This window comes from Formica exsecta, unplaced genomic scaffold, assembly GCF_003651465.1.
Source record: "Formica exsecta isolate Colony F162 unplaced genomic scaffold, ASM365146v1 scaffold562, whole genome shotgun sequence".
Lineage (NCBI taxonomy): Eukaryota > Metazoa > Arthropoda > Insecta > Hymenoptera > Formicidae > Formica > Formica exsecta.
In genome coordinates, this window is record NW_021852868.1 from 499632 (window position 1) to 523242 (window position 23611).

Below are 23611 nucleotides of genomic sequence, written 5' to 3' on the forward strand. Positions count from 1 at the left end.
CTCAATTTTTTAATGGCATCCAATATTTTTTCTGTTTACAACAATTGGTGCGCAAAATTACTTCCCGCGCGTAATCTATTCGAAAATATCTAAAAAATATTGAAGCATTTTTGCGATACGTAGTTCCATCGTCATAATTGCTTAATTATTCTTTTATTCCGAATTTTCGCATCAATTTTTATGAACGATTTTGCGCATTTATTATACTGTACTCCTATTAAATGCGAACGTGAATCATATATACTGATTATTTTCGGCGTACGTTGGATAATAATAAAACTTGCTAACTTTATAGAATAAAATAAATCATGTGCTTTCTTCGAACATGATATAATTATATCGTTTTTAATCCATCCGCTTGTAGGCATTTTTAACAAACTCTAAACAGAGATTAATTAGAGTCTCGCCCTCCTTCCCCCCTGGAAACTTCACACACATACACATAAATATCTTTAATATAATGATCATAGATATATTTCTTATTGCAACAGTGTGATCATTCAATTGTCTTAATTATCTTCTATTATAATTTATACTTTTTACCTCAATCTTATAACGATTCCCGTGTATGATATTCCTGTATGAGATTCCCGTATGATACTCCCGTCCGCAGAAACCGTAGACAAGGTTACTTCCCGCACAAACCATCGATGATATTCGGAAAATACTGATGGCGTTTCCACTGGCGATACATAACACATCGTAGTCCCCTGTAATAATTATTTTATTAGTCAATTGTGATAATTATGTATCAGTCCGAATTACCATGTAAATTTTTTCACACGCGACGCGTCTGTCATACCGCTCGTCATAAATATCAACATAAAGCGTAATATATCGAATGTGACGAGAAAATTGATTGATATCTGCGTTTTCTAATTAATACTAATGTCATAACTTCACGAAGTAAAGTGGGGGGAGATCGTATTTATTTCAAATATAATTGTTATTTAGATATCTATTATAATAATCATAGATCTATTTCGTATTGCAATAATATGATTATTCAACTAATTATTTTTCTATTATTACTTGTGCTTTACCTCTTAACGATTTGCGCCCGCCCACAAAATATCGCATATGTAAAATTATTTTCCCCACGTAAACTATTGATGACATTCAAAAAATATTGATCCGTTTCTATTCGCGATATGTAACAGATCATAATTCAAACGTAATAATTATTCGATTACCTTTTTAGACCGAATTTCCGTATAGATTTTTCCCGAACAATTTTCCGCGCGCGACACATCTACTATGCCACTCATGATTACCAACATGAAGCCGTGATATATCTCATGTGACGCAACACTGATCGACTCCCGCGTTTTCTGGCTAATGCAAATATCGGTAACTTCACGAGATAAAAGATGAGGGGTCATATATATATTTATTTCTAAGACATAACCATGTTATTTAAATAGCTTGAATACAATGATCATAAATTTATTTCGTATTGCAATAATATGACTATTTAATTGTCTCAATTATCTTTTATTATTACTTGTGCCATTACTCGACTTACCTCTTAATGACGCGTTTCTGTCCACAAAATATATCGCATACGTAAAATTACTTTCCGCAAGTAAACTATCGATAATATTCAAAAAATATTGATCCGTTTCTATCCGCGATACAGAACACATCGTAATCCCACCGTAATAATTATTCGATTACCTTTTTAGACCGAATTTTCGTATAGATTCTTCCCGAACGATTCTTCGTGCGCGACGCGTCCACTATGCCGCTCATGTTTACCAACATGAAGCCATGATATATTTCATGTGACGCAACACTGATCGACTCGCGTTTTCTGACTAATGCAAATGTCGGTAACTTCACGGATTAAAAAGTATCATATATTTATTTCGAAACCATAACTATATATTGTTCAGATATTTTTAACACAATCATCATAAATTTATTTCGTATTGCAATAGTATGACTATTCAAAATTGTCTCAATTATCTTTTATTATTATTTGTGCCATTACTCGACTTACTTCTTAAGGACGCGTTTCCGTCCACAAAATATATCGCATACGTAAAATTACTTTCCGCACGTAAACTATCGATGATATTCAAAAAATATTGATCCGTTTCTATTCGCGATACATAACAGATCATAATTCAACTGTAATAATTATTCGATTACCTTTTTAGACCGAATTTTCGTATAGATTAATGCCGAACGATTCTTCGCGCGCGATGCATCTACTATGCCGCTCACAATTACCAACATAGAGGCGTAATATATTGAACTTTGCGATTAGTATTCTGCGTACATAACTAGCTGCGAATTCACGGATAAAATAAACTGTTTATTCTTACATATAATAATTATTCATGTTTAAATAAATATATTTTTAATTTAATAATTATTGTACTTTATATAGTATAAATTATAATATAAACCATATTATACTATAATAAACCAATTGTCTTATATAATTATCTTTAATTATTACTCTTGTAATTATTTATATATTTATTTTGTACATATAATGTTATACTCGAGTAATAATTAAATAAGTATTTTAAAAAATAAAAATTGCGTCCATAATTAAAAATATACTATAGAATTTAAAAAAAATTATATAATGTATATATTTAAAACATATTAAATTATATCAAATATGTTTTGTTAATCTTATATATTTGACGTAAGTCTTTTTATCTTTATTAATAAATATTCAATGATAATCAAGATCCAGTAATAAAACATTAGGATATTGGCAAAATTCTGAAAAAGGTACAGATCTTTATTTTTTATATGATATTCATAAAAACTTTTAGATGAATAAATGCCTTCAACAAATGCAGATGATTTAATTGTAACAATAATAATTTGGAAAACGAAAAATTAGCAGTGATCTATATCAATTATTAAGTATCCTATATTAGCTATGGATTTTCATAGTTCTCATTTTCTTCTAAATAAGTACATGAATACATATACAAATTTGCAAAATCTATAAAAGATTAAAATATGAATTTCCTGATTAATAAATTATTTGAACACTAAATCTTCTAAAAATTAGCAGTATATTCACTGATAAGCACCACATGATGCTGATATCAAAAATTTCTATATAAACTTCTATATAGTAGAAACATATTATTATCAAGCCTATATTCTTTATGACTCTGTTGATTCTTGTTGTTCAAACTTGGGATATTTTGTTTCCACTTCTGCCCAAGTAGTCCTTCCATAGGAAAGATCTCTCACAACGCCAGGTAACTCATCTAACTACAATTAAACATTTTATCACATTAAGAATAATAATTTAAAAAATAACAATCTATTTTATTTATGCTTATCTTAATGCTAGCAATTACTAAATTATTCTTCTTTGCTAATCTTCTTTGTATATTCAAAATTTATACATCTACAATATAAATTTTATACATAATGTATAGTTTTTATTCATAACAAAAATATACATACGTTTATTCGAACTTGCCCCATGCTGTCTCTATCCCTAAGTGTTGCGCTATGTGGTATCTTCAAGGTGTCAAAATCGATAGTAATGCCAAATGGTATTGCTATTTCATCAGTGCGAGCATATCTACGTCCTATGCTACCAGAAGAATCGTCCACTTTGTGCGAGACATCTGTTTTCGTAAGATCTTGTGCTGTAAAATATTATTGATAACATTTATTAATATTAGGATGAATATAATATAATAATTAGTATTGTGTTTCACTTACATAATTTTTTTACGAACGGCACGAATTCGTCATTACCACTGAGTGGCAACACCGAACATTTCAATGGCGCTATTACCGGAGGAAGAGCAAAATATGTCCTTTTCTCGTCACCTTCTCTTGCTTTGAAATTATGCTCAAATAAGACATACATTATGCGACCGATGCCGAAGGAAGGCTCAATCACCGAGGGTATAATCTCCTCAACATGAACAGTTTTTTTATAACGCTTTACTTCTATCATATCTCTTGTGAGCAGTACATCACTATGATCAGGCACTTCCAGCATTGTTTCTGCGCTTTCTTTGAGTTGTCTCTCTAAGACTATGATCTTATTTTCACTTAACTTTGTTAACGTGTCTAGAACAGCTTTACTGAATTGCCTGAAAGTTTTACCAATCAGTGTCTTGTTCGGCACAATCTCACAAACATCCACTGTTTTTGCTGCGGGCAATTTTTTTTCCGCTACTAGTTTCACGCCGGTGGCCTCGGTGTGCTGTCTCAAGTCGTAGGCGGATCGGTCAGCGCATCCTACACATTCTATCCATCCGTACGAAGTCAAACATTCAGCGTCCCAGCAGTCACAAGCGTAATGTGCCATTTCATTACTCATATGCTGACGGAACCGTAAGCGATTCGGGTCGACGCCGACCTTCAATAGGAACTGATAAATCCTAGCCATATAGTAACCTAGTGTTTCATTAGCTACCAAGCCGGATGAGACAGCCTCGCCTATGGTGACGTGTTGCGCCCTCATACCTTCCATCTGATTGCAAGCTGAGTATAGCAGCATATTTATATTCTCGACTTTAAAAAAAATTATATAATGTATATATTTAAAACATATTAAATTATATCAAATATGTTTTGTTAATCTTATATATTTGACGTAAGTCTTTTTATCTTTATTAATAAATATTCAATGATAATCAAGATCCAGTAATAAAACATTAGGATATTGGCAAAATTCTGAAAAAGGTACAGATCTTTATTTTTTATATGATATTCATAAAAACTTTTAGATGAATAAATGCCTTCAACAAATGCAGATGATTTAATTGTAACAATAATAATTTGGAAAACGAAAAATTAGCAGTGATCTATATCAATTATTAAGTATCCTATATTAGCTATGGATTTTCATAGTTCTCATTTTCTTCTAAATAAGTACATGAATACATATACAAATTTGCAAAATCTATAAAAGATTAAAATATGAATTTCCTGATTAATAAATTATTTGAACACTAAATCTTCTAAAAATTAGCAGTATATTCACTGATAAGCACCACATGATGCTGATATCAAAAATTTCTATATAAACTTCTATATAGTAGAAACATATTATTATCAAGCCTATATTCTTTATGACTCTGTTGATTCTTGTTGTTCAAACTTGGGATATTTTGTTTCCACTTCTGCCCAAGTAGTCCTTCCATAGGAAAGATCTCTCACAACGCCAGGTAACTCATCTAACTACAATTAAACATTTTATCACATTAAGAATAATAATTTAAAAAATAACAATCTATTTTATTTATGCTTATCTTAATGCTAGCAATTACTAAATTATTCTTCTTTGCTAATCTTCTTTGTATATTCAAAATTTATACATCTACAATATAAATTTTATACATAATGTATAGTTTTTATTCATAACAAAAATATACATACGTTTATTCGAACTTGCCCCATGCTGTCTCTATCCCTAAGTGTTGCGCTATGTGGTATCTTCAAGGTGTCAAAATCGATAGTAATGCCAAATGGTATTGCTATTTCATCAGTGCGAGCATATCTACGTCCTATGCTACCAGAAGAATCGTCCACTTTGTGCGAGACATCTGTTTTCGTAAGATCTTGTGCTGTAAAATATTATTGATAACATTTATTAATATTAGGATGAATATAATATAATAATTAGTATTGTGTTTCACTTACATAATTTTTTTACGAACGGCACGAATTCGTCATTACCACTGAGTGGCAACACCGAACATTTCAATGGCGCTATTACCGGAGGAAGAGCAAAATATGTCCTTTTCTCGTCACCTTCTCTTGCTTTGAAATTATGCTCAAATAAGACATACATTATGCGACCGATGCCGAAGGAAGGCTCAATCACCGAGGGTATAATCTCCTCAACATGAACAGTTTTTTTATAACGCTTTACTTCTATCATATCTCTTGTGAGCAGTACATCACTATGATCAGGCACTTCCAGCATTGTTTCTGCGCTTTCTTTGAGTTGTCTCTCTAAGACTATGATCTTATTTTCACTTAACTTTGTTAACGTGTCTAGAACAGCTTTACTGAATTGCCTGAAAGTTTTACCAATCAGTGTCTTGTTCGGCACAATCTCACAAACATCCACTGTTTTTGGAGCGGGCAATTTTTTTTCCGCTACTAGTTTCACGCCGGTGGCCTCGGTGTGCTGTCTCAAGTCGTAGGCGGATCGGTCAGCGCATCCTACACATTCTATCCATCCGTACGAAGTCAAACATTCAGCGTCCCAGCAGTCACAAGCGTAATGTGCCATTTCATTACTCATATGCTGACGGAACCGTAAGCGATTCGGGTCGACGCCGACCTTCAATAGGAACTGATAAATCCTAGCCATATAGTAACCTAGTGTTTCATTAGCTACCAAGCCGGATGAGACAGCCTCGCCTATGGTGACGTGTTGCGCCCTCATACCTTCCATCTGATTGCAAGCTGAGTATAGCAGCATATTTATATTCTCGACTGTCTTGAATTTGGGATGACTCTTATCATCCGGATCGCAGAAATGCTCGATCTCCGCCATAGTAAATTCTCGAACGCGTATGAGACCGGATCGCGGCGAAATCTCGTTCCTGAAAGCGTTGCCGATCTGCGCTGCAGCAAACGGTAATCGCTCCTGATTAAATGCCAGCAATCTTTTAAAATTCACGAAGATACCTTGAGCCGTCTCCGGTCTTAAGAAAGCCTTGACAAGTCCAGATGGTCCAATTTGAGTACCAAACATCAGGTTGAAGGCAATCGGTTCCGATAAATCATTACCAGTAACTGGTGATTTCATATTATATTTCCGTAGAACATTCATCATCTCATTCTCTGTCATGCCATCGATCCCGATAATGATATTCTTACATTCCTCGCGTGTCTCCTCATCCGTTTTCTTATCGCAAATTATTTTCTCCAGATGCGCTTTAATCAAATGATCCAATCGAAAGCACTCGCCGTTTTTCATATCTTTCACCATCACATCGGCGAATCGATCTACGTGGCCGGATGCCTTCAGCACTGGTTCAGGTGTCAAAATAGAGCAATCAACTTCAAGCATCTGTTCTTCCAATACAAAGAAATTTCTCCAAGTGTTTAACAAGTTTGTTTTCATCGAGCAACCCATAGGCCCAAAATCATATTGACCAGTGATACCTCCATAAATAGCAAAGGATTGATCTAGGTAAAATCTACGCTTTAAGAGATCCTCCATCCTTGCCCTATCAAATGTTATATTATTAGAAGCTAAAGACAGTTCCTTGTCTTCTAGTATCTTTTTGCGCAATTTCAATTCTGCCACAGCTTTTTTGATGTCCAACTCTGGCGCACCATCAGATTTCAGCTTCCGTACATAATCACCCTGCAAAGGACAATATCTCATAAAAAGATAATCACAAATTATCTAAAAAAGTATGGAATTGAAGTATGACACAATAGTGAAAAGACACCCAGCACATTTATAATTAATTTTTAAAAAATATGGACACTTATCCATTTTCCAAAATCTGTCAACATTTAAAGCATTAATTTCACTCAAAATATTGCTAAGAAATTGACAATACCACAAGGTTCTTTCATAATTTCAATTCCTGCATCCATATGGCACTCACTTGTTCCTTGACATTGGCGCGGAGAGACGCCAGGGCTTCCTCGACTTTAGGGTCCATTATTTCGAGCGCGAGGGCAATTTTCAGCTTTCTGTTCGCCTTTTTGGTGCCCCACCGGCTGAAATCAAGTAAGCTGGCGGTGGTAACAACGTTTCTGACAGGTAGCCTGATAAGTGAAAGATTGCTGGAAACGTGGTACGCCCCTACCCTACAGGCGATATAATGCAAACTGCGCTTGATAAGCTGCATTCGCCGCGAAAGTAAATTCCCCGTGTACTTTCACGCATTCGCCATGCCGTTCCACCAGGATTGTTAGGTTAGGTTATTTAAGGCACTTTAAATCGCCTTGAATAACATAGGATCTGTTCTTTATAACTGAACTGGATACACTAGTTCAGAGTTTATCTTTCTTCTTCCAATGAGGAGAGAAAAAGATAAACTCTGAACTAGTGCAGCCAGTTCACCTATAAAGAACAGATTTATAATATTCGTTCCGACGCGGGAAATTGAAGTCGATAAAATTTGAAATTAATTTCTGAATTATAATTGGTACAAGAAAAATAAATCTTACTACACTCACTGCCGATTTTATTAATTACCTATTTCATCTCTATTAACCATGAATTTTTATTTAATTATCTATTCTTTTTGTCAAGCTCTTAGCTCTCATCAATAAATATAATACAGAAAAAATTATTAACAGACCATCTATATCTACTATATATTCTATGATTAAAATGTCAGTTATCTCTCTATTCGCTGGTTAAGTTCCGACTGACAACGTGTCGGGTTCGGACGTGTTTTTGCGTGCTGCGTATGTCCTTTGTCTGGACCTTTTTTTGGACTCCCTCCTCTCTTAGAGGAGTTTTGCTTATATTATACAAACCCATAAGAAACAATGGTGTATGGGCGACTAATGCCCAACCAGCCATAAAAGAAAGAAGAAGAAGAAGAAGTTATCTCTCTATGTCTACTATTTATTCTATGACTAAGGATAATTCTATGGAATATCACCATCTATATGACTATTCATTCAATGACTAAGAGTGCCCTGAGTCATAGAATAAATAGTATATATAGATGGTATACTATCTCATAGAATTTTACTCAGTCATAGAATAAATAGTGGACATAGATAACTTGTTTAATAATTTTATTTCTATCCTAATTATCGGTGAAAACTCGACGTGAAAAGGGTAGATAATTAAATAAAATATATAATTAATAAATAAAATAAGTAATGCTAACAGAGATATAATAAACAGTAATACAACACTGTTATCTAATGTTTAACTTCCTTTTTTTTAAGAAATAATAAAGCCAAAAAATATTGAATAAATTATTAATCTGTCATAGAAAGACTATTTTTTTCCAACTAAAGAACTTCTTACAAAATAATTCAAATTAAGAAAGATCACTCATTAATATTACTATATGTGCTATTTTTCCTTATTTCATATTTCATATATATATATATTATATATGATAAAATATAATTTTTACTTTAAGGTTTTTACACTTTTCATGAAAAATATCTAACATTTATTTGCGCTTACTACAATAGTAATCTTTTTGAAAAGTTATTAATCATTTATATTCTTAAACAGTATTGCAAATTAAATCCATTATATAATTCGATATCACGTAAGTTATTTTTGATTTCTTATTTAAGAAAAAGATTATATGTATCTTTGAAAAAACCACATGCTTTAAAACAGAATACAATAAAATATATATATGAGCCATTTATATACACAACGACGCAATAAATCTCAAATCTTATCCGCTGCAACAGAGAACAAGCCCGTTTAATATATATATATCGAATACTTTTATTTCATTAATTAATTATCTCGTCTTATGTATCATATACACTGTAGCGCGGTTTATAGAAAAATTACAATTAGAAAACGTGGTCTATGAAAAAAAAAAAAGAAAAAAAAAACAGATTGCAACACGAGCGTTATTTTATTCCTCTCCGCTGGCAAATTTATTATAACTTTTCGATAAACCCAGCTCTTGTGTGTAACATGTATTTAATCATCCTATCGTGTGTACACAGACGAAAAGTGTGTATCGCGAAAATCTTACCACGTCGATACAGAGAATTTCGGACTGAAAGACAAATCTCTCTCGTACTAATCAGATGAATTTGTTTACTTGTAATCCCATAATGAGTCGACACATAATCATCCCTTACGCATTTACTAAGCATTTACATGTACACTTCGGCGCGTATTCTAGCCGTACGCTAAAGGCAGCTGCCTTTGATGCTCTCATTACAATTGAATCTTACATGTAATCGTAAATCTATTAAGCTGCAAAAATCTTTTTTTTTTTTTTTTTGCACATAGAGAACATTTTCTGATATTCCTAATAATTTATTTGATATATCGAGAATCCCCCAAACATCTTTGTAAATCTTACATTTTAATTTCACAAAATCCTTTATACGAGACAGCCTCTCTCTTTCTACAATTTTTTGAAACTTTTTATGAGCAGAATAAAGAATTGTGAAATCTTTATTTAATTATCTACGGAACAATTTTATATACGTCATATTAAGTTTTATCGAGATTTATCAGACAAGAATAGCTTTTTCTTAATAAAATTAGACGGCCACGTTTAGCGTTAATTGTGCGGCAAAAATACGGACCTATGAGCTAATTCCTGTTTTTGGTCACAGATGCAAAGATGAATGTTATAAAAAACAAATATATATGTAGGCTCTCATTCTTCTCTCTTTCTCTCCCTCTCTCTCTCTCTCTCTCTCTCTCTCTTCCTCTCTTTTTCTCGCTTTCTACATAACAATAGTACAATGGAAACGATTTCTTTTCTCTCATCAATGTAAACAATTTATTTTACATAAAAGCAATACTCTGACATCAAAAAAGCGATCATAATGGCTAATATATAATAATAAATAAAATATGAAATGTAAATGATGGGTATTTACAGATATGCAAATGGCAAAAAAAAAATTATAACAGAAAAGAAATATAATTGCTCTTATGCAAATATATGAGCCGCTTGTTCTGAGAGCGGTGCAAGTCAATCTCGAAAGTCTCACTAAAATGCACATATCGCTTCTGCGTATTCACATCTTAATGACAAATTCATTAGCCCGTACACTTTGCCTTTATCTTTTTTCGTTACCGTTATTTATCATTAAATATTATGAAAACATCAAGTCACACATCGACTCGTATATATTCACACAATCTACAATAGAGTTTTACTTATTTAACAATAAGTAAAACGCCAAGTATAACATCAAATGCAATTATTGTAAAGTACACAAATAAAACTCGAAATCGGGCCACCGCATTTAGCACTAAATGTAGTCATATAATTCTCAGCCTATGGTAACATCGAATGCATGTAACATCACATTTTTATGTTACACATAAAACAAAGCAACAATCACATTTGGTCACTAAATGCGGGATGTGAATGCTGTTACTTCGTGATTAAACTTCGAAATGCTTTCAGGACGAACGGCTCTCGCGCACGCGTTTTACAAGACAGGCTCCTTGTCGGCTGTTTGCGAAGAATTGCACAGTTTACTTGCGCTAAACGTAACACCTGTACACTTAGAACCTACGAAACGTGTGCCGCAAAGCGTCCCAAGTAAACGCCGAGGACGCTGAGGTCTCTTTGCACGGCAAACAGACGACATCGAGACCCGCCACGGAGACACAGTATACTAATTATATATCCAGCATGAACGCTTATCTCGCTAGAATAATTCATCTATAATCAGAGGTATTCAACCTAGAGTACTCTTGGAAGAAAGAGCTTTGATACAGAAGCGCAAAGATATAAAGGAAAATGTCTGTAATGTATAAACTTGTGAGCAATTAGCTTCCTACAAACATAGAGGAACATTGCACATATATGTGGTTTTAAATAAAAATATAAAGTATTATATTATATATAAAGGAAGATATACAAAAATGTGATTTTACAAAAATCTCTCTTACAGATGAAAATATATATGTATATTCGGAAGTATAATATTCTGAAAACATGTCTATAAAGATCTGAAAGAGATGCTTTCAGGATTATACTGGAGGAAGGGTTGAATACCACTGGTCCGTATAATGTATTACAGGGAGCACCATGATAAACCCGTGCGCGCCTCTGTGCCCCACTTGGAAAAATGGATTAGCCATCTCGTGCACCCGGATTGACTTACACTAAACGTAAATGCAACAATTTCGATCGAGCGTCGCGAAGGCGGACCGAGATTCCGGACCAGCTCGCGAAATTCCCGCAAAATCAAGGTCGGCGACTTTGATTCCGGACAAGAGCGTACAGTGCGCGAATTCGACACGAGATTATAATAAAATATCACAGTTCCGAGTCTCTGAAGAGTCGCTCCTGAAAATCATGGCTCTCCCTACGTTTATGCTACGTGTCCGAGATAGTGTGAATTTCTTTTTTTTTCTTTTTAATCGTAAGAGACATTCTATTTAACAACAATCCTACGCTCTACTGTAAGATTATCTATTTCGGAAACCGTAACGATTAATAGTATAATACGCAATCCATATACAACTTGCTAGGGATGCTGTAGACTGTATTTACTGACTGCTAAATGTTTCAGGTGAATACTGTATGTACTTATGTTACGCGTGTAAATGTATGTAAATGGAAAAAGATTCGAGATGACATGTAGACGCGGCGTAACATATGCCACGGAGAATAGCAATTGATTTCGGCGCTCAATGAGAAAAGAGAAAAGACGATGATGCGCATCGTAAAAATCAGATTTACGGAAGAATGATGCACAATGCAAACCAATTTTATTCTTTGCGATTCATTGCTCTCGCATGAGAAAAAATATTATTTAAAACAGAATTTCAAATAGGTATCGAAAAAATTTTTTAAATCTTTTGAATCAAATAATAATTCCATTTGAAAAAATACAAGATGTATTTTTTTTTTTAATAAAAAAATTATCAAATAAAAAAAATCTGAAAAAAATGTTTCGTATTAAAACTACAGCTATAGCTCAAACAAAAACCATATTTTCTAAATGAACGCATGTTATGTACAAAACAAATCTTTAGACAAATAATGTCAGAATATAGTCACTGAATCGCCAAGAATTGCGTAACAATCAAATGTATCGCTATAATACATAAAGTACATCATGTGATAGAATAGAAAAAACATCTCACTGCACAAGTACATTATAATACAGTTCATGCACGTGAATATTTCTCAACGAATATCTGCATTTTATAATATAGTTTCAAGTAGTTCATATAGCTTGCAAATTCATTATTCTTGCCGTACCATACGAGGGGGATCAGTCGATTCATCTCAAACTCGTCAAGGATTTGTCATGGAAGTGTGTATTCTTTATATGTGTCACTCTTAAAAATTAAGAATCTCAGGTAGTAACAAACTAAAAATCATCTGAAAAAAAATTACAAAAACACTAAATTTAATTCCTTAATATATTAGTCTTAACGTAAAACATTGTTGATTAATATCATATAATCGAGTCATTAAAAAAAAAAGATATAAACTCAAAATCTCATAACTTTGTTTTATATCGTTATCATTTTTAATTTGTAAGATTCAGTTTTATGTAATTGGATGCGTGTCGTCAGTCATGAGAATTTTGTTCTGCTGGAATGACTCTCTCCCCCTCTTTATTACATGAGTTATATAAAAATAAGCTAAATGGCTGAATGTAACACATGAAGCTAAATGATAGTATACAACGCTTTTCACCCTTTAATCATACAATTTACACCTTCAATCTTCCCAAAGTTATACGCCGTCAGTAACTTATCAATTCCAATGTTAAGAGGCTATTGACAAAAGGCTAATTCGGCAAATGACACCATGCAAGTACAAAAAGTAGAAAAAACCACGGGGACGCAATTGATTGCAGTTACAGCGTGAAACATATTGCAATCTAAGACGCATAGTCTAAGCATTTGTAAAAAATCTTACTTGACATCGTCCTTATGAGACCGGTGGATCAAATAAAGGAGTGATTTGTACCGTTCAACGGGTACATTTTTTTCAGTGAAGTTAACTAGTGAACAAAGAACGCATCGCAAAAATGGCCATTGTCAGCCAAGTTAAAATATTCTAAACAGCTTAACAGATTGCACGGTTCAATGTTAATTACAGCGATTACGCTCGTCCTTCTCGATCATCTTGTATATCAATATCGCAAACTACTCCAATAATCTCCACAATTCAAACATCTCTTCTTAATATCTCAATATTTGTGACTAAATATTTACATCGATGCGTTTTACAGCTTCAGTCTATTAAGCTTCGGAGCCGCGGTTTTGCGATAACTTCCTCGCTCTTCATTATCCTTAACCTAGGATTATCCTTAAACGCGTTGCTTCCCTACTGAGCGGGTGGTTGAGGCTCGCTCGACATATTGGGATTCGGATACGGCAGGAAAGAATAGTTGGGATAGGGTGGCGGAGGATGCGGGAACGGCGAATAGTAATTAGGGGGATGCGAGGAGGGAGGGGCGTATCCTCTGTGCATGTAGGGATCCGTCGGAGGTGGTGGACCATGAAACGCCGAATACATACGAGCGTAATCCGTGTTGTAACTCGGTCCACCGTATGCTGGATAACCGGGTGCTCCTGCGGATTAATTTCGCCATTAATATTTTTGCTAATGAATACACAAAAGAAGAAACATCGACGCATTTCTTTAGAGTACAAAGTTCAGAAAGATATTAACAAATCTAATTTGAGATGTATAGGCAGATGACAAAACTTTACTGTTTTGTCTAATTTTGCTTAAGAATATAAAATTCTCACTACCTGGAGGATACGCTGCTGAAGAGCCAGGCGCCGGTGGATAATGCTGCGAGTATGGATCGTACGGGCCCGGTGGATACGGCCCTGGATAGCGCGTGCTAGTAGGATGACTAAACGCGGTAGGTATATGCGCAGTCTCATCTCTACTCGAGGAGGCCACCGTGGTGGTCACGGCTGCTGCGGTGTCTGTACCCTTAGACTCCGTCGCGGAGTTGCTCGTTAGCGTTTTGGCAGTAATGCTCGGTACTTGAGAAGAGTAAGCAGTAGGCACGTTCATCACGTTCCTCTCGTCCGTAGGCTTTCCTAGATCCGGCTGAGGCTTCGTCGTGTCTATTGGCAGTCTGCTGCTGGGATTCGCTGTGTGTGGTGGAACACTGGGAAAGTAAGTGCCATAAGGATTGGATAGTGAGCGGGATCGTGGATCACTGTAGTCATAGTATCTTGGATATTGGGCGTAAGGATACCCCTGGGGTACATTCGGCGTTGTTGGATCTCCCTGAATCACATTGTCTCGCATACTCGGAGTCGATTCGACGTTCTTCGGAGAAGTAATATTAGTGCTAGTGCACACTGAGATAGTCGATGATGCAACGACGGATGAATCAGCGCTGCTTTTATGTGTTTCCGGGCCCCTTACAGGTACAGATAGAACTGGCGGCATCGACGGTGGCATCGGCATGCTCGATGGTGTCGGCATAGTCGACGACATACTCGATGATATCGGCATAGTCGACGCCATGCTCGATGATATGCTTGATGGCACATTCGATGGCATACTCGACGATATACTCGATGGTATACTTGACGGCATACTTGACGGTATTGACATGTTTGATGTTACTGCAATGCTCGGTAGCATCGACATGGTTGATGGTACCGACACGGCCGACGATACTGGTGACGGTGTTAACAAGGATGGTGGCATCGATCCGAGAGTGGTCATGTGCGTTTGCGTCGCGACTTGTGGCGTCACTTGCGGTGATTCCTCGATGATAATATCGTCATTGGAAGTATCTCGCTTTTCTGTCTGGCTATGAAAAGACCGACCATAATTTGTTAATGTGTCTGGCTTAGAAGGTTCCTTCTCCGGCGGTGAACATTGTTTGTCAACGGTCGACGTCAGTTCCGCTTCAGGTTGATCGTGTTGTGTCTGCACGCTTTGCGCTAAAGAGATAGTATCAGGTGTATAAACCTGAGTACCTTCTTCGGAAGATTTCGGCAAAGAAGTGTCTGTATCCGAATTGGTGGTTCGAGTATGATTAGACGGACTGTATTCGGTGTTCGAGCTCACTTCGGCCACTACGTCCTCCAATCTAACTTCCTCGACTCGTTGCTCGGTTCTCAGTTGACCGTCGGACGAATTGGAGTTGTCTCCGAGTGTGGAATGATCCACCGGCTCTTGTTTCACTTTCGGTAACCTCGACAGAGAAACCTGGTTAGTTAGGTTTACTTGACTCAGATAAGGTTTGGCAGCCGCTGTAGCGACCGGTTTCGGTCTCTTGGAAATTTCTTTATCGCCGAATGGCTTATAACCCGGACCCGGTAATGGTTTACTGGGAAGTCGACTACCAGTCTGGTTACTCGAAGATGATTTAGGTATTATGGAAATGGCGGAGTTATTTCGTAAGGGGAAACCAACTTCAGATTTAGAATTCCTCTGTATCATCGAAGAAACACCTGCCAAACATAAAATATCGAATTTTTGAATGATACAATGTTTCTAAATATAATACAAAAATTAGGATTAATCATCAATAATACATTAACTCACCTTTCTTCGGCTCCTCTTCCCGCTTTTGTTGATTCAATTTAAGCGCAGTGCGAATCGCTATAATTTTGCCGGATTCGAGTTGCATATAAATGCCTTTCGGACTCTTCAGCACCATTACCCGTTGTCCCGCTTTCAGAACGATACTTCCTTTGTCCGGAGAATTGGTCGGGATAACCACATCCAAAGGTAGCGTCATCTCTTGCGCGCTCATTCCTTGCCTTTGCCACACTTCTGCCGGAATCCATCTGCTACCAGTTACATTTCGCGGACCTAATCCTTCAGCGCCTCGCTGTTGCATCGGTCTCACAGAAGCAACAGGTTTCGGCGTGGTTCCTCCTCCATCACCACCACGAATTGCCCTGATTTGTAATCCACCTGCTGGAATAAATAATCGCAATATACACGGTTAGCTTTTAATTTATAATAAAATTTGTGTATGTATGTGTGTGTATTAGATATAAATTATACCTCGCGTGGCTGTATTTCCTGGAACGTAGTTATAACTTGGCCTTGAACAATTAGCTGCCATCTTCTCAAGCTCGTAGCCGCGACGAGCCAATCGCTTCTCAGCCTGACTGAGCTTTTTATCTTTCCGATCAACAAGCAAACTCTCGTGATGAAATGGTTGCTTGGTTAGCAATGAAGAATGGCGTTCTAGCACGCAATGCATAACTTCGTCCGTGTAGCTATCCTTAGTCTGCGAGAAATCTTGTACTTGACTGTCTTCCTCCCAATCCCACGACAATGTCGTCGCCTCTTTCAGCGAAAGATGCGCGTCGGGATTGCACTGATCGACTACCCGGTCCGCCATACCTTGTTTGCTAATCTGTCGGTCGTAAATCTTCCTCTCCAGACAATTATCAGTAACTAATCGATAAACGAAGCACGGCTTCTGCTGACCATATCTATAGACTCTACACACAGCTTGCGTATCGTGGCACGGGTTCCAGGAAGCATCGAATACGATCGCGCGATTCGCACCGACGAGATTAATACCCAGTGAACCTGCCCGTGTCGAAACTAGAAATAGATGAATCTTTGGATTATTGTTGAATTCGTTGATTAGTTTCTCGCGCTCTAAAGCACTGGTGCTTCCATCTAATCTATAATAATTCACATTCTTAATCCAAGCGTCAGTCTGTCCGTCTGGATACTTTAAGCTATTTCGCGCTAAAAAGTCTTCTATGAGATTCAATGTAAACAGCGACTGCGAGAATGCGAGCACACGATCTCCCAGTTTAATAGCTTCCTCGAGGATGCAAAAGAAGATAACCATTTTCCCGGACGCGTCTATCAATCCGGGTATATAGTTCTTCATCAACTCTGTCGCCTGTAACAAAATTAGACGTTATAGTATCACTACTAAGAGATATAAAATAATAATTAATTCTTATCAAGATCACATTTAAAAAAATTTGTTTTATTATCGTATTTTATAAAACAATTATTTTTGTAACTTTTAATGTATTAAGATAAGCGAAATATATTCTAGCAACATATATTAACATACCCAATCGTATGGAATTCCAGGATCTTCCTTCCCAATAGGAGAACTCTTGCAATCTTTTTCCTCGTCTTTCGTGAGAATCTCGTCATCAGATTTGTCCTCTTTATCTTTTTCCAGTTGATCTTCTTTCTCCCTCTCATCCTCCTTTAATAATTCGCTCTGATTCAATCGAGGACTATTCGCTGAATTAATCCCCTGTCCCGATTGTCTGGGTGCAGGAGTCGCCGAACTCTGGCGATTCGATTCCGCGGGATAATTCAGCGCGCCAGTGAAATTATTCGAATGCATCGGTTGACTTTGCACGCCAATACTGGATGTCATGTCTTTATTGCTTTTATCACACGGTGGAGGATGAGCACCGGATTGCTGAGAAGTTTTCGCAGACTCATCGGGCCGTGGGTTCATGTCTGAACTGTGATTAGCGTAATCGTACGATTGATTCGGATAATTTTGCGGCGAAAAGTAATTGTTCTGATAACGATTCACGCCCGGATTCATCTGATCTCTATAATACGAGTCGTTGCACTGCTGATCCGGCCGGAACGTTTGCGGGTAGTTACGTTGCCAATAGGGATCATCCGCGCTCTTCATCTGCCCGACCGACGCCGCCGAGTTCGAACCATCCGACGAATAACTTGGCATACCGGGATTCTGTGTTTGCGGTTGGTTGACGGTGTAATTGTTGCCGGAATTGCTAGCAGTACTTCCACCCGAGCGATCATTCGAAAATTCGTTTGCAGTTGGAGCATAACCTTGCGTTTGCTGCGATACCGCTGCCACGTCCGGTCTAGAGTAAAGTTGATCGTTTGGACCTAATGACGGATTGGATTGTTGTTGTTGATTCGATGGATATTGGGTTATAGTCTGATTCTGAGCCACCTGCGTCTGCTGCGCTGTGCCGTATCGATGAGCAGCGGGAATCTGCGGCATCGTGCCAGGATGATTCGACGAATAACCAGAGTGGGTCTGATTAGACGGCGGCGCCGGACTCTGCTGACTCTGCTGATTCTGCTGAGGATACGGCGTTGCTTGAGTGGAAGCTGTGGCTTGAGACACCATATGATGCCCGTATCCTGCGTGAACCGCATTCTGCGGATTCGAGGCCGAACCTTGCTGATCCGGAGGATACCTATGCGTCTGATTCTGAGCGTTGACGTTTTGCGCAGGCTGATTGGCCGGATAATTGGACTGATTTTGCGCCACGTTCATTTGACCCGGTGGTGCTGGGGTATAGCCACGCATTGAACTCTGCGTCACAGGTCCCTGATTTGGTTGATTCGATTGTATGTAACCGTGAGATGAAGCCTGCGGCATCGGAGTCGCTGATGCCTGATTGAACGTATGCTGCGGAGTCTGTGGCGGAGTTGGATTCACCTGCGTAGAATAAGGATGCGACTGATTTTGAAGAGACATGCCCTGAGATTGCTGGCCAGTGTATGAATGAGATTGAGTCTGCAAGCTTAGGTTCTGTTGATTCTGCTGGTTCGGCGAGAAGCCTCGATTTTGACCGGGTGATGTATTCTGACCCTGCTGCGGCGGCAACAGATAACCGGTAGTTTGAGTTTGATTCTGAGTCGGAGGCTGACCTTGTTGTGATACAGAATAGCCCATCGCCGAGTTCTGCAGTGGTTGCGCATCGTTTCGTGGATATATTGGATTCGTCTGGGCCGGCGTCGGCGTGTAATTTTGATTCTGATTCGTGCCGTATGACGAGTAATCTGTCATCGGCATATTCGCAGACTGATTCGGTATCTGAGCCTGAAAAGAGGACTGATTGGATACCTGGGAATAGTTGCTAGGCCCTTGATTCAAATTTGGCGTATAATTACGCTGCTGATCCTGATAAGGATAACTTTGCCGCGGAAACATTCCCGGTGCTTCGTAATTATTTCCTTGATTTTGATCTGATCTGAAGTCAGATCCAGCCGCTGCACCGCTGTATCTCTGAGGATGATTCGTCGACTGCTCGTTCGACTGCATGTAATTTTGCGACTGATTGGCGTATCCCTGCGACGTATTATAACCCGATGTTTGAGTATACGACTGAAATGGTTGATTACCATATCTCTGTTGTCCTTGATTATTATAAAACTCTCCATGATTATATTCGCCATGATTGTTATTATCATTCCTATAGTATGTGCTTTGATCGTTCGGACGATAGTTCTGATAATTATGAGGAGGATAAGATCCCTGGTGCATAGAGTTGGAATATCCCGAGTTGGAAACTGGCATCGGATAATTAGTATAATTATTTTGCTTCGGAGTATTGTGTGCATTCTCAGCTTCCGCGTTATCGTTGCTGGATGACGAAGAAGCATTCGGTTGTACGCTAGCTGCGGGCTTGTTCTTTATCGTGGCTTTCTTGGATTTCTTCGACTCACCTTTTGACTGACGCGCTTTAGATTTCTTGCCACCCGCCGTAGATTTCTCTCCAATCGTCTCCTCCAAGTCCAAATCGTCCTCCTCGTTTGCCTGACGTTTGCGAAGAAAATGGTACAGAATATCTGGATGATTCCAGATCTTGCAACACACGGCAAAAGCTTTCAACGGATTCGGCACCGCGCGCGTTTTCACTACTTGATTCATGAACGTATCGTACAATTTACGTTGATGAGTCGTCATTCTGATGAGGAGAATATATTCTTCCTTGCGGGGTAATGACATCTGCAATACAGAGTGAGATCTCCTCTGCACAAAACCTTCCAATAAAGCATGCAAAACATGCGCGCGATACCGCATTAAGCGTATATCCTGCGGTGTAGAATCAATACATTGGCCATTCTGAATCGGTCTCTCAAACATGTTACAAAATTCGCTCTTGGTACCCAGATAATTCGGTCTCACAAAATCCACCATACACCAATATTCCAGGAGATTATTCTGCAACGGATAACCGGTCAGAACAACTCTACGTTTCGTGCGCATCTGCTTCAATGCCATACTGATACTAGCATGCGAGTTCTTAATGCGATGACCTTCATCGCAGATTACCAAATCTGGTCCAGGATTCACAAGAGCCGTATGCATTTCATCCAGCAAACCTTTGTTCTTATCCTCCTCTTCTACGTCCACGGTATCTTTGAAAGGTTGACCGCGTTTCCGTTTCGCCTTATTGGGCTTCTTCAAAGACAATTGTCTGTACAACTCGTAGCCTATCAGCAGAACGCCGCCAGACGATTGCCATTCTTGGATCACCTTCGCTCTCGCCGTCATGGTTTTATGCGAATCATTCAGAATATGCAAATGAAAGTGCCTCGGGCGTACTTCCATGCCAATGGGCGTGTTTACGCTGTATGGCGTCTTCACCTTCTCAATTGTCTCCTTCTTTTCCTCCGTCGACTCCTCCTTCGTTGTCGACGTACTCTCTTCTTTCTTAATGATCTCTTCCGGTTCCTTCTTCACGTTCACCTCCGCGTTCTGAGACGGCAGCATTCCTCCTGACAGCATATTCTCCCTCTTCGGTTCTTGTTCCAACTCATGTTGATTAATCTGACTGCCGTAACTCGCAAAAGTGCCAGAAGTGTTGTTGTAGTTTGGATACATCGGCGCAGAATGATGATCACCCATGCCCGGATACATCGTCGCAACGTTTCGATTCTCCATATCAGGATATATGGAATTACTCTGTGATCGATTCTCTATACCGGGATACATAACACCAATAGCTTGATGCTCCATACCGAATTTTGGTCCCGTCATATTCTGTCCGGGCGGCATACTATGGCAATTTACTGGATCGGACTTCATTGGATCGGGGAAATTATGAAGCGAATTCGGATTCGCGTTATACAAGGGATTTTGCGATATCTCGCCCTGGTGATAATTCGGCGGCATATGCGGCGCACGCGGCTCAGTTATGTTCTTATTCATCATAGTAGAATCCTGCATATAACTCCCCGACATTATGTTACGCGGTTCATAACCATGATGAGGATTCGCGTAAGGATTCTCGGACATGACATTCATTGGTTGTTGTGATGCGGTGTCCTGGCCGAAACGATGCGCAGATTCCGTGCTGATAGGCCGCGACATATTGGATATATCACTCTGATTACCGCAACTTTCTTCTTTCATCTCGTGTTTCATATCCATTCCGGGTTCTATCTTGACATTTGTAGCTTTAGATTGCTTCTCGACAATAGTAGCAGGATCTTCGTACGGCAACCACATGTTAAACTCCGCTAGCCAGTTCTGGAGCGTATTTATGGGCATGATGCAGAGGACAGTCTTGGCAGTGGTGCATCGAAAAAAAATGTCACAAAAACTGGCGATCTGGAGAGTCTTGCCCAATCCCATGCTGTGGGCGAGTATACAGCCAAAACCGCTACTGGTTTTGTACCTCTCAATAGTCTCGATGATGTTGTCAAAAAGGAAGCGTATACCACCGATCTGATGTGGCTTAATGATGCGGGCTACTTGCGGTGCCAGGAACACGTCCGGTTCGGTCTCAGGATGGCCAACATTTATTAACACCCGCCCGTGCTCGTCCGGTACATTGTACCGATCGTTGGTGTGCATGCCAGAATTAGATGGATCGTCCTCGTTATCGGTCTCCTCTTCACCGCTAGGATCGCTCAAGACTATACAATCGTCATCTGAACTCTCACTCGAACTGGATATCGTCACTACATCTTTGCCCTTAGGTGGCCTCTGATATTTGGGCACGCCAGGCGTCTTCCGCATCGCGTGTACTTGCTTTTCGCGTATCATCTCCTCAGCTTCCACATCAGATATCTCCGAGTCGGAATAATACTCCGTACGATCCATCGGCTCCTTCTTAGGTACCACTGGCGATATGCTCACGGATGGTGTCATCATGCGAATCCTTTGCTGCAGCATATTGGGCGCACCAGAGCGATTCGGAACTCGCGAGATAGACGTCTGCGCTCCTTGGTAACCGCCTCTACCCTTCTGCCAACGCATCCCACTGTCCACCGATCTCCTCTGAATCTGTCCCGCTTGCATTCCGGATGTCTGAGTAGTCTGAACGCCCGTACCAGAACCAGAGTTTACTTTCAGAAGCACAGTACTCGGCAAACGAACCTGGGTGGACGACGTAGTCGACGATGACGACGACGGAGATGACTGCGAGAGCATGGTAGTGCCAGCCTGATTTTGCTTTGCCTGTAAAAGGCTGATAACGCGTGTCTGCGCCTTGTTGCTCTGCGCTCTGTTAATTGCTATCTGACGCTGCACTTCGCGGATGATTCTCTGTTGCTCCTGCACTCGCCTGAGACGCTCCATTTCCTGTCTCTGAGCGGAGAGCGTAGCCTCATCAAGTTGCGCCTCGTCCATCACTTCCCGGATATTCCTCCGCATGTTAGCCAATTTCTTTTCCGACTTCAACTCGCATTCTGACGTACTACCCTCCGTATTACTATCTTCCTTCTTCGCTTTTTTCTTCGCGCTGTCGGAATGATCGGAATCCGCATGTCTCTTGTTACTATCAGCGCCTTCCTCCTCCGCGGAGTGTCCATCCGCCTTTTCGTTATCCATACTCTCCTCATCCTCCGAATCTTTCGATATCGGTTTTCCTAGTAAATCGGCCTCGGACACTTCCTGGCCTTCTATGGGCGCTCCTTTTGATAATACAAGAATAAAATCATTAGAGTACAGTAATATAATGCAATAAAAATATGATTTCAACATTTATTTAACTAAATAATTATTTATTATATTACATTATTGTAATACACACAAAGCTATTATAAAAATTAAATAGCTATAATATTAAAAAAATATTATGACAAAGAAATATAATAATTGATTCTCTATTTTATAATTTATGAAAAATAGTATAGAGCACATGTTTTTTTGAAAATCAATTTTAATCCAGATTTATAAACTATTAATAACTAAATTGACTTAATTATATAATACAAAATTATATAAAATTAGATTAAATTAAAATTAAATTTTATTCTATTTTATTCGATTAAAA

At 38.4% G+C, this 23611-nt stretch overlaps 2 protein-coding genes and 1 long non-coding RNA gene across 7 annotated transcripts in view; all 3 read right to left on the minus strand.

The window, feature by feature from the left end:
* Positions 1-366: 366 nt before the first annotated feature.
* Positions 367-1698, minus strand: LOC115242090. Its single transcript, XR_003885002.1, has 3 exons — positions 1526-1698; positions 544-710; positions 367-426 (listed from the first exon to the last, which is right to left on the minus strand). It is a non-coding gene; the product is annotated as an uncharacterized LOC115242090 (long non-coding RNA).
* Positions 1699-2635: 937 nt separating this feature from the next.
* LOC115242091 (glycine--tRNA ligase) lies at positions 2636-8135 on the minus strand. 2 transcript variants are annotated; one of them, XM_029818147.1, is made up of 5 exons: positions 7581-8135; positions 6410-7330; positions 3712-4474; positions 3448-3635; positions 2636-3249 (listed from the first exon to the last, which is right to left on the minus strand). In XM_029818147.1, the coding sequence occupies exons 1-5, from the start codon at positions 7824-7826 to the stop codon at positions 3139-3141; spliced, it is 2229 nt and encodes a 742-aa protein (XP_029674007.1). In that variant the 5' UTR covers positions 7827-8135; the 3' UTR covers positions 2636-3138. The 2 variants fall into 2 exon arrangements, with proteins under 2 accessions (XP_029674007.1, XP_029674006.1); XM_029818146.1 differs by lacking the exons at positions 2636-3249; positions 3448-3635; positions 3712-4474 and adding exons at positions 4571-5184; positions 5383-5570 and having other exon boundaries at positions 5647-7330; positions 7581-8017.
* Positions 8136-12013: 3878 nt separating this feature from the next.
* Positions 12014-23611, minus strand: part of LOC115242092 — a 14238-nt gene continuing 2640 nt past the window's right edge. For all 4 annotated transcript variants that reach the window (XM_029818150.1, XM_029818148.1, XM_029818151.1 and 1 more), the window contains 5 exons: positions 17671-23249; positions 16629-17490; positions 16161-16538; positions 14393-16066; positions 12014-14209 (listed from right to left, as the gene is read on the minus strand). In XM_029818150.1, the coding sequence (XP_029674010.1) occupies positions 13962-14209; positions 14393-16066; positions 16161-16538; positions 16629-17490; positions 17671-23249 (8741 nt within the window). In that variant the 3' untranslated portion in view covers positions 12014-13961. The remainder of the gene's footprint in view (positions 14210-14392; positions 16067-16160; positions 16539-16628; positions 17491-17670; positions 23250-23611) is intronic.

Excerpts from the sequence above, each read along its gene's own strand:
- LOC115242091 (XM_029818147.1), bottom strand. The coding sequence starts at position 7,826 with ATGCAGCTTATCAAGCGCAGTTTGCATTATATCGCCTGTAGGGTAGGG. Across the intron at positions 7,331-7,580 it reads GCGCCAATGTCAAGGAACAA|GGTGATTATGTACGGAAGCT; the intron begins GTGAGTGCCATA and ends TGTCCTTTGCAG. Across the intron at positions 3,250-3,447 it reads TGGGGCAAGTTCGAATAAAC|TTAGATGAGTTACCTGGCGT; the intron begins GTATGTATATTT and ends GTTTAATTGTAG.